Here is a 12,356-nt window from a genome sequence, read left to right on the forward strand (position 1 = left end):
AGAGTTTGGACCCTATTTACAGACGGATCCTCCAACGTAAAAGGGTTCGGGCTCGGCACAGTGTTAACTATGCCTTCAGGAGAAATCCTAAGGCAGTCCATAAGAATGGTTTCACTGACTAACAATGAAGTGGAGTATAAAGCTTTGATTGCAGGGCTTGAGTTAGCCCCGAGACTAGATTTCGAGTTCATAGAAATCAAATACGACTCCCACCTGGTGGTAAATTAGGTCTACGATATTTTTGAAGCCAAAGAGGAGTGTATGCAACAATACGTAATGAAGGTCCAGGTTCTTCTCGCTCGGTTCTGGAAGTGGTCAGTTATGCATATCCCGAGGGAAGAAAATGCAGAAGCAGACGTGTTAGCTTACCTTGGCTCATCCATGGAAATGAAGGGATCTGAATCCGGTATGATCGTACAACTTATGCACTCGGCTCTGGACGCAGATATACAAGGTAAACGTGACTAAATTTGGTCTAGGACTGGAGGAATGACATCGTTGATTATTTCGAGCACGGAAAGTTGCTTGATAACCCTAAGGCATCTCGGGCGCAACACGCTAAAGCAGCGATATAGCTTCAAAGGAGGCCAAGTGTACAGGAAAACTTTCCAGGGCCTGCAGGCCCGACGTTTGGGAGCCTCCGAAGCGAACTATGTTATGTGAGAAGTCCACTAAGGGATCTGTGAAAATCATTTAGGCGTAGATACCTTGGTACTAAAGTTGGTAAGGGTTGGATACTACTGACCCCGAATGGAACAAAACACCAAAGCTTTTGTTTAAAAATGCGATAAGTGTCAACATTATGCACCATTGGTACATCAACCAGCAGAACCGTTGCACTAGGTTTTGTCTCCATAGCCGTTCATGAAGTGGGGAATGGATATCGTCAGACCACTGCCTCCGACTCCTGGTAAGGTAAGGTTCCTTTTGATTTTAATTGACTATTTTTCTAAGTGGGTTGAAGCAAGTCCTTATCAGAAGATTGGCGAACACGAAGTGGTAGATTTCTTGAGGGAAAACATTATCTGCATATTTGGGATGCCAAAAGGGATTGCCTGTGACAATGGACCACAGTTTATAGGTGCAAAGGTGATGAAGTTCCTTGAAGACCTGAAAATCAAAGGGATCACATCTTCACCCTATCATCCGAGCGCAAATGTTCAAGCAGAATCAACAAATAAGTGATTATTTAGAATCTCAAAAAAAGGTTGGAAGCATCTAAAGGCATTATGGGCGTACTGAACAATGGCCAAATCGAGCGTAGGAGAGACTCCTTTCTTCCTTGTGTACGTAGCAGAAACCCTGATCCCGGTGGAAGTAGGGGAACCTATCCTGAGATACATTCAGGTGAATGAAGAAGCAAACAATGAACCAGTGTTGGTCAATTTAGAACTGCTTGATGAATGCAGGGACTTGGCGCATATAAGGATGGCAGCTCAAAAGCAAAGAATAGAAAGATATAACAACCAAATAGCCAACCTCCGTTATTTCAAAGTGGGAGACTTGGTTTTAAGGAAAGTAACTCAAAACACCCGGGAACTTAATGTAGGAAAGCTAGGTCCAACTTGGGAAGGCCCCTATCGAATTTCAACTGTCACTGGGAAAGGATCGTGTGAGTTGGAAAATCGAGATGGAGAAAAGTTTCCAAGCAACTGGAATGTGGCACACCTCAAAAGTTATTATTAATGATGAAAATCACCTATACTAAAAGTATGTTCAGCACTTTTTTCCCTTCTCCAGTTTTTGTCCCAATTTGGTTTTTCTGATAAGGTTTTTAACGAGGCAACAATGGAAAGCATACTACGAAGGAAGTTTCAACAACAGCAATAAGACCTTCTAATAACAAGGCACACAAGCGAAAAACCACGTGGATGGTTAGATAATATTTTTCTCGGTAGCAAAGTTCCTACTGGGAAGTTAAGTTGCTTATCGAACAAAGGTCACCCGACCATTCATAAGTGCAAGCTACTAGTTGATTGTTAGATAGTCTTTGGCTCGATAGCATAAATTCCTAAGGGGAAGTGAAGTTTGTTACCAAATAGAAGATTATCTAGCAATTCATTAGTGGGATCCTCGAAGGTTCAAAACTTCTAGTGTTTAAATTTTCATTCTTCACATTCAAACACTGGGGGGAATTATATAAGGATACGGAAACAATGACTGCCACGTCGACCGGAATACAAAAACCAAAAACATAGTTGTATCATCGGGACCGGGGACTATGCGGCCAGCCCCATAGAAACAAGTTGTACAAGTTAGCCACAAGAAATGGTAATTTCTTTTTAGCATAACAAATGCTTATGTACTTTTTGAAAATGGAAGGAATAAAGTAAAAGTCATTTTATTTCTATCTTGTTTCTTGTCTGAATGATGAATTAATTTTATCATTTTAAAGTTAAACAAGTACTTGAAATGCTAGTGTCTTAATGAACATGAGGCGTCCTCTTCAAGAGCATCGTAAACATAAGAGGGGCCCCTCTTATGAAAACCCTCACGATAAAGGGTTGATTTCGGAAGAACTTGTGCCCAAAATCCAAATGCTTTTGGGAAAAACTAAACCCAAAGCCTTGCATAATTAGATGCAAATAGTAAAACTTGCACAAAACACTTAAGCAAGAAAGAATGCAAAGATTAAACTTGCATAAATGTTCAAACAAAAGAACACAGAAAGACTCATGCAATACTTGAGAAAAAGGTGCTTTTATTTAGAATAAATGTGTGAAAACGGCACTAGTACAAAAGTTGGGGAAAAAAAGAAAAGCTAAGCTGCTGCATCTCCGCACCCTGAGAAAGAGAAACATCTGCAACCCTAGGGGAAGTGGGTAGATCCGTCGCCGGCTCGATATCTTGACCCTTATCATTTTGGCTTTAAACATCTTCGCCTTTCGGTTCCTCTTCAGTTCTCGAGGATTAGGAATCAGAACCAAAAGAACCAGAAGCATCAGGCCTGGCTGGAAGACCCCTTTTAGCAGCTGACTCCAGCTTACGAGCTTTAGCGACTTCGGCACCAAAGTTGGTGACACCCGCTTTAGCCTATAACAAGGTTTTTCTCCTCATGTTATACATAACATATGTTATTTCAATAATGACAGAAGCTGCTCGGTGCTTGAGTTCTTCTTTAAGTTGGTCAACCTAGGCAGAAAGATTTTTCCATGCTAACCTAAAGGACCGAAGGCTAACATAGAGATCACAGATAATAGAGCTGAAAAGTCTATTATGCTCAAGCGCAGCGCTGGGTGTTGGTTACTCATCAACCAAAGATAGCAGGGACTCAGTACTCAGCCTCATAGTACCAGCCGTAACGACTGGGATCTGAAAATAGAATTTGGAATTTTACACAATCTCAAACTCCCCCAGAGCACCGAGGCATCGTCCTCAGTAGGTGCAACTAACTCAATAGATTGAACAGTTTGTTGAGTTGAGGAAGGTCGTCGTCTTCTGGGTAGAGAAGCTTGCTCCTCTATAGCTTCTCTATCATCTTCAATCATCACGGTATCTATAATCGGTCGGGGCGGGCGGCTCGTCACCATAACTTCTAGAGATGACTCGGGGGCACCGTTCTTCGCCTTCTTATTCTTTCCCCCGGCCACAGAGAAATGCCTTTTTTTGGTTGCTTGTTCTTCGGCCAAGGAATCTGAGAGGAGGCACTTGCACCAGAACTAGGCTCGGAGATGCCTGTCTGTGTAAAAGCCTCCTGCAGTAGCCTCGCCGCATCAGTAGGATTAGCTAAAATGTCCTCCTTGAGGACGATAACTAAGCCCTGGGGTAGACATGTATTCAACAGGAGAGAAGAGTCAAACAATTCCCTTAAGGGAAAAGGTAAAAACAAGATGGGTTCAATTTACCATGATTTTGGCCTTTCACCCGTATTTCAGGGACAAATCTTTCCACGTGCGGGTTTAGGGCATAGTCATGTCCAAAACATTCTAGATCCATTGGTCCAAGCCCTCAACCCTAGGGGGAACCCACCGAGTCGCTAAAACATGTAAAGGAAGAAGAGTCAATAATGAGGAATAATCTTGAGAAGAAGAAGAAACATACGAGTGTGGTTCCATAATTCTGGGAAAGTCGGAGCCGAGGACAGGATGATGTCACTGGTGGCGATTGAAACAAACTATTCTATCTACCCACGGTGATTATCATCATCCATGCCGGATAGCAATGCATGGTGAACATGCTTGTGGAAATTAATCATTCCCCCACAGAAGATTTTTGGGTGAATAAGAGGTTCATCACTCGTGCTAAGGATAGCTCTTCTCCCGTCTCCTGGCACAGGAACATAAGATAAGCAATTATTCTCCACACGGAAGGGCTTACCTGTGCGAAGCAGACTTAATACGGAGGCAGAACTCCACAATGACGGAGTCAATCTCTCCGCTCAAAGAAAATGCTCCCAAAGTGAAGGTATACGTGTAAAAATATGTAAAACCCTTCTTGGTTAAAGTTATCCACTCCACCAGGTCGGGAGCGATAATATCCAAATCTTGACATTGGTAGTCTTCCTTCACAATAGGAATACTAGAAGGACAGATAGAAGAAGGGTATACGCTAACAACCTACGTATGAGGGTGAGCAATGATACTTCTCTTCAAAATCTTTAGTGGTAATCAGGTTCTTTGGGACGATGGTACTCACCGTAGGGGGAGCAGTATCATTATCTTTGCCTTTGTTCTTTGAAGATCTAGGTTTTCTTGAAAAAGAGTCTATTTTTATCAAAGGGATGGTTTTTCTCTCAAAGGAGGAAGCTAAAGAAAAATTAAGGTCGAAGTAATAGTTGAGTAAAGAAGGTCTTAGAAAATTTAGAGTATTATGAAGTGAGATGCACATAAGTAAAGGTTTAGGCAGCTAAACTCATGGCCATAATTACCTTGATAGTCGGCAGAAGTTATGCTAAATCGTGAGATGATGCGTGTACGGAGCATTAAATTCGGAGAGACATGCGTCTAATCAACCATCAGAAATTTTTCATAGAGATTAGTAAATTTTCCGACAAAAGAAGAATGTTTCTACCAACTTTCTAGTGACAGAAAGTTACGCACTGAAAAGCAGGAGGACTATCTGTATAGGGTAATATCTGTTTACATTAAATGATCAAATAAGGAAGTGACGTGTGGAGCTGAAGACATAAGACAATTGAATTCGAAGTCGAAGATCCCAATCATAGAGATGAAATAATGCCTTCCATACGGTAGCATTAAATGAGGAATATTCCATAGCATTAAGTACACAGTCCATTACAAGGAATATACATTCATTGCCTGTCGTTATACGTTCTTCAATGGACCTCATAATTGACATTAAAGATGGGCTTGATCCTAGGACCTTGTTCCCTAGGTGCAACGATAAATAGTGAGCTCTATTATCATTGTAAAAACACGAATTTTCTGGCAAACATACGCTACATTCTATTCAAAGCTTAATACAATTTTATCTTTTTGTTCTTTGATATCATTGTTGTTGTTCTCGAAAGCCTTGCTCCTGGAATTACTATTTCTGCTATTTTATCTCAATCGCAAGGCTAGATATTACATTTTTATCTAATTCATCTATTATTTCAGGATCAAATTAATTCACTTGTTTATAAACCACTTATAACCGACCTAGCTACTTGATATAATGCCTCCATTCTTTCTGACCTCTACCAACTTAGTGATGAATTGGATAACCCATCCAGTCGTCTATCGTATAGAATTGATAAATATTCATTACAAAATCAACAAATCACCCTCTTCTCTCTCAATAACAGGAAAAATAATTTATCTTTATTCATTTTTTGTTAATATTTTTACCTCAAAATTAGTCGTTGGCAACGTTTCCTTTCCCGATGATCCAATCTGACGGAATGCCCATAAAACTTTTATGTTTTTAGTAGTGATTTAACTTGCTTTGATCAGCTCTTACGTCATTACTTCTATTATATTGCTCTAGCTTACAACTGACGACATTTATTTGTGTCGCGCCCCCTTTTTCCTCCCTTTTTGACGGGGAAATGTCCGGGTTTCGACATTCACGGGGTGTAATGACTCATTTCCTTTTGGGAATTGGATATTTGAAGAGTCGCCACCTAACGGAATATGGTGCATTAGGGCGCCTAGAGCGAGGAACTCTTGGGTTGGTTTGCATTACCAGATATTAGAGTAAGGGCTCGAAGTAACCTTGAGGGAAAGGTGTTAGGCACCCCTCTTGGTCCACAATTGTGGGTCCTGGCCGAACTTATATTCACAAATTAGTCCATTACAAGTAAATAGTTGAATCAAATGGGTTGCAAGTAAAGTACGTTAGAATAACTCAAGTAGTAAGATAAAGGTTTGAACAAGTTGTAAAACAAAGGTTTAAATAAAGAAAGGATTTAGTGAAGAGGGGTCCTAGATTGGTTATTCTATAGGATCACCCCATGCAATGTCCGGTAAACACTCCTCAATGAGGGTCTACATATGACTTTAACACGTAGTCATTATACCACATGTCTACCCGTCCCATCCCATTATTAGTCATGCAAAGCGAGTGTTTGGTCAACAGTTCCTATTGCATGCTGCTACCTGTTCCTTCTTAATGGTCCTGGAGGGAGTTAGGACCTCTACCTATGGAGGGTTCTAGATGTACCCCTAAGGTTTTAAAAGGCAAAAATTTTAAGGCGACAGTAAAAAGCATTTAGGACTTTCACACATAATGGGAGCAATTAAGAGGCTTAGAGTTTCCTCCTCAAACAAACACATAAGCAGCACGACTCAAGCACAGCTAAGGTCTTTTATTAGACAATGTCCTAAAGCAGGATATCTAAGTGAATATGCAGAAACAGACAAACCCTTTTTTTTAGAATCAGAAGTTACACCCTAGTAGTTGCCTAGGGACTCTTTTAAAAAGCCTGTTAGGGTCAGAAAATGTTAAGCAGATGGAAACAGTTTTCAGAAATGCAGTTTTGAAAATGCCCAAAGGGCTTGCCTACACGCGAAGTACTGATGTTTATATTAATGCAGAAACAAAGCAGGTTTACGAAATAGACTCCTTTAATACCTCTAGACATGATATCTAATGAGATTGAAGCAGTTTGAAAGAACTTGTTTCAGGAAATACTAAATAAAGCCAATCTAGAAATGAACTAGGCGTGATCAAGTTGATTATTTAGACTAAATTAGATTAACAGACAGAATTACGAGTAGAGCTCCCTATAGGCATGATATCTAAGCGTAACACTGATTTTAACGATTTACAAGTATGGCAACATACATAAATACTCGTTGTAACTAAATCTAAATTAAGTCCTATAGGCATGGCATCTATTATTGAACTGATTTTACGACACGATTGTTTGGAACTTGTAAGCATGGTTTCTAAACATGGCAGAATGTAAAACCTTATAGACATGGTTTCTACTTGATGAGCAAACAAACTTAAAGTAAAATCCTATGGACATGATTTTTATTAGGCAAAGCAATCAGATTAAAGAGTAAAGTCCTATGGGCATGTTTTCTATTTAGTAGAGCAAACAGACTTTAAAAGTAAGGTCCTAGGAGCAGGATTTCTACCCTTATTAACCCATAAAGTATGCATCTACCCACCTTTTTTACTAAATACCTCGATATCTGTTTACAAATTATTACAAGCCAATGAATGAATTACATAAGTAGAAATAAAAAATTAAGAAGCTATTCTATAGGGAGCCTTCAATTAGGCCCAGATTTCCCAAAGCCTCCAATGGCCTCATATGCCTTAGTTCCATAGACAAATCAGAATCTAAGTGCATCAAAGTTCCCTAAGGATCTCAAGGATCCCGGACAGTGCTTACACCTAGACTTAGCAACCAAGAATTGAACAAGTGCAGTGTGGAAAAGCCAGCCTCAGTATGCCAGAGTTCAGAGGGCTCTCAAAAGGATCCCAAGGCAGTACACATACTAGAGGGGGTAGAACTTATTGACCAAGAGTAGAGTGAAAAGTGATGGACACAAGTTGAAAGATTTTAGTAAGAAACCGTATTTAACAAAAGTCTTTTTTAAAAGTAATTCAGTAAAGCAATAGAGATTGTTTGAAAAAAAAGAGATTGGAGTAGTTAACAAAGTCGAAACACCTTAGGATAGGTTCAAATACAACCAGGAGTCATAGCATCAAGGTAGGTTTGGTAGTCAAAAATATGGTTAAAGGGGGGTTTGAGAATACATAGGACACACATAGTTAAGCCAAGACCTGGGAATTAGTTGCCATACCCAGAAGCAGCTAACTAGACATAGTCAAAGAATCAGACATAAAGAACAGACTTACATGCAAGGGGATAGGGATTTGGGAGATCCATGGTGGTAAATATATAACAAGCAAGAGATGACTAGTGTAGACATGCAGAAACAAATAGAAGGGGAAACATGCTGATCTCAAGGGGAGGGGAAGACATGATATCATGCTAACAATGTAGTTATGAACTACAAGTTTCACAACAAAACCACAAATAGAAGCACACTAGGAACAAAATGAACTAAAGCAACAAGAGAATCATATTGTGTTTGGAACTTTAAATTGAAACTAGAACATGCCAATGAAGAGGATAGTAAGCAGAATAAAAGAATAAGAGAGCACAAATGGTTAGCCTTAGCTTGCAGCTGACTAACTTAGAGCAGTAGCAAGTAGCATAAGAGAGGGAGCAGAGATTTTTTAAGTATGAGAGATAGTTTTGAACCCAATTGTTCGTGTGTTTCTGTGTGTTAATAAGAGAGTATATACATAGTTTGAAAGTAGGTAATAAATAAGTTAAGAATCATAGTAGCATAGTAATTGAGGAACTCAGAATCAGTCAGTCAGAAAATCAAGGCAAGTACTCGCTTAAGTTAAGGGAATTAATTCAAACGGCAAGAACCAGTAGCATATAAGGCAAGAAAATTAGTATATGTCTAATAAGGAAAGAATCAAAGTTCAGTAAGCATAGGGTAGTCAATTAGGACTAAGTTCAGAAAACTCCAATTAAGGAAATGATTCAGTAAGAATAAAATACCACAGCAAATAAGGTAGGGACTCTTTTAAAAAGCCTGTTAGGGTCAGAAAACGTTAAGCAGATAGAAATAGTTTTTAGAAATGCAGTTTTGAAAACGCCCTAAGGTCTTGCCTACACGCGAAGTACTGATGTTTATATTAATGCATAAACAAAGCAGGTTTATGAAATAGACTCCTTTAATACCTCTAGACATGATATCTAAAGAGATTGAAGCAGTTTGAAAGAACTTGTTTTAGGAAATACTGAATAAAACCAATCCAGAAATGAACTAGGCGTGATCAAGTTGATTATTTAGACTAAATTAGATTAATAGACAAAATTGTGAGTAAATCTCCCTATAGGCATGAAATCTAAGCGTAACACTGATTTTAACGATTTAAAAGTATGGAAACATACATAAATACTCGTTGTAACTAAATCTAAATTAAGTCCTATAGGCATGACATCTACTATTGAACTAATTTTAAGACACGATTGTTTGGAACCTATAAGCATGGTTTCTAAACATGACAGAATGTAAAACATTATAGACATGGTTTCCACTTGATGAGCTAACAAACTTAAAGTGAAATCCTATGGACATGATTTCTATTAGGCAAAGCAATCAGATTAAAGAGTAAAGTCCTATGAGCATGTTTTCTAATTAGTAGAGCAAATAGACTTTAAAAGTAAGGTCCTAGGAGCAGGATTTCTACCCGTATTACCCCATAAAGTATGCATCTACCTACCCTTTTTACTAAATACCCCGATATCTGTTTACAAATTATTACAAGCCAATGAATGAATTACATAAATAGAAATAGAAAATCAAGAAGTTATTCTCTAGGGAGCCTTCAATTAAGCCCAGATTTCCAAAAGCCTCCAATGGCCTCATATGCCTCAGTTCCATAGACAAATCAGAGTCTAGGAGCATTAAAGTTCCCAAAGGATCTCAAGGATCCCGGATAGTGCTTACACCTAGACTTAGCAACCAAGAATTGAACAAGTGCAATGTGGAAAGGCCAGCCTCAGTATGCCAGAGTTTAGAGGGCTCTTAAAAAGATCCCAAGGCAGTACACACACTAGAGGGGGCAGAACTTATTGACTAAGAGTAGAGTGAAAAGTGATGGACACAAGTTGAAAGATTTTAGTAAGAAACTGTATTTAACAAATGTCTTTTTTTAAAAGTAATTCAGTAAAGCAACAGAGATTGTTTGAAAAAAAGAGATTGGAGTAGTTAACAAAGTCCAAACACCTTAGTATAGGTTCAGATACAACCAGGAGTCATAGCATCAAGGCAGGTTTGGTAGTCACAAACAGGGGTAAAGGGGGGTTTGAGAATACATAGGACACACATAGTTAAACCAAGACTTGGGAATTAGTAGTCATACCCAAAATCAGCTAACTAGACATAATCACAGAATCAGACATAAAGAACAGACTTACATGCAAGGGGATAAGGATTTGGGAGATCCATGGTGGTAAACATATAACAAGCAACAAATGACTAGTGTAGACATGCAGAAACAAACAGAAGGGGAAACATGCTGATCTCAAGGGGAGGGGAAGACATGATATCATGCTAACAATGTAGCTATCAACTACAAGTTTCACAACAAAACCACAAATAGAAGCACACTAGGAACAAAATGAACTGAAGCAACAAAAGAATCATATTGTGTTTGGAACTTTGAATTGAAACTAGAACATGCCAATGAAGAGGATAGTAAGCAGAACAAAAGAACAAGAGAGCACAAATGGTTAGCCTTAACTTGCAGCCGGCTAACTTAGAGCAGTAGCAAGTAGCACAAGAGAGGGAGCAGAGATTTTTTAAATATGAGAGATAGTTTTGAACCCAAGTGTTCGTGTGTTTCTGTGTGTTAATGAGAGAGCATATATATAGTTTGTAAGTAGGTAGTAACTAAGGTAAGAGTCATAGTAGCATCGTAATTGAGGAACTCAGAATCAGTCAGTCAGAAAATCAAGGCAGGTACTCCCTTAAGTTAAGGGAATTAATTCAAATGGCAAGAACCAGTAGCATATAAGGCAAGAAAATTAGTATATGACAGATTAGGAAAGAATCAAAGTTTAGTAAGCATAGGGTAGTCAATTAGGATTAAGTTCAGAAAACTCCAATTAAGGAAATGATTCAGTAAGAATAAAGTACCACAGCAAATAAGGTAGGGACTCTTTTAGAAAGCCTGTTAGGGTCAGAAAACGTTAAGTAGATAGAAACAGTTTTCAGAAATGCAGTTTTGAAAACGCCCTAAAGGCTTGCCTACACGCGAAGTACTGATGTTTATATTAATGCAGAAACAAAGCAGGTTTATGAAATAGACTCCTTTAATACCTCTAGACATGATATCTAAAGAGATTGAAGCAGTTTGAAAGAACTTGTTTTAGAAAATACTGAATAAAACCAATCCAGAAATGAACTAGGCGTGATCAAGTTGATTATTTAGACTAAATTAGATTAATAGACAGAATTGCGAGTAAAGCACCCTATAAGCATGATATCTAAGCGTAACACTGATTTTAACGATTTACAAGTATGGCAACATACATAAATACTCGTTGTAACTAAATCTAAATTAAGTCCTATAGGCATGACATCTATTATTGAATTGATTTTAAGACACGATTGTTTGGAACCTATAAGCATGGTTCTAAACATGACAGAATGTAAAACCTTATAGACATGGTTTCTACTTGATGAGCTAACAAACTTAAAGTGAAATCCTATGGACATAATTTCTATTAGGCAAAGCAATCAGATTAAAGAGTAAAGTCCTATTAGCATGTTTTCTATTTAGTAGAGCAAATAGACTTTAAAAGTAAGGTCCTAGGAGCAGGATTTCTACCCGTATTATCTCATAAAGTATGCATCTACCCACCCTTTTTACTAAATACCCCGATATCTGTTTACAAATTATTACAAGCCAATGAATGAATTACATAAGTAGAAATAGGAAATCAAGAAGCTATTCTATAGGGAGCCTTCAATTAAGCCCAGATTTCCAAAAGCCTCCAATGGCCTCAGTTCCATAGACAAATCAGAGTCTAGGAGAAATAAAGTTCCCTAAGGATCTCAAGGATCCTGGGCAGTGCTTACACCTAGACTTAGTAACCAAGAATTGATCAAGTGCAATGTGGAAAGGCCAGCCTCAGTATGCTAAAGTTCAGAGGGCTCTCAAAAGGATCCCAAGGCAGTACACACACTAGAGGGGGCAGAACTTATTGACCAAGAGTAGAGTGAAAAGTGATGGACACAAGTTGAAAGATTTTAGTAAGAAACTGTATTTAACAAAAGTCTTTTTTTGAAAGTAATTCAGTAAAGCAACGGAGATCGTTTGAAAAAAAGAGATTGGAGTAGTTAACAAAGTCCAAACACCTTAGGATA

General features: G+C 38.5%; 1 protein-coding gene across 1 annotated transcript; it reads left to right on the forward strand.

Moving 5' to 3' along the window:
* Window positions 1–1,245: 1,245 nt before the first annotated feature.
* Window positions 1,246–1,686, forward strand: LOC138870818 (uncharacterized). The gene has a single exon (XM_070148658.1). The coding sequence runs from the start codon at window positions 1,246–1,248 to the stop codon at window positions 1,684–1,686; it is 441 nt and encodes a 146-aa protein (XP_070004759.1).
* Window positions 1,687–12,356: the final 10,670 nt, after the last annotated feature.

Source organism: Nicotiana sylvestris, chromosome 6 (assembly GCF_000393655.2).
Source record: "Nicotiana sylvestris chromosome 6, ASM39365v2, whole genome shotgun sequence".
NCBI lineage: Eukaryota > Viridiplantae > Streptophyta > Magnoliopsida > Solanales > Solanaceae > Nicotiana > Nicotiana sylvestris.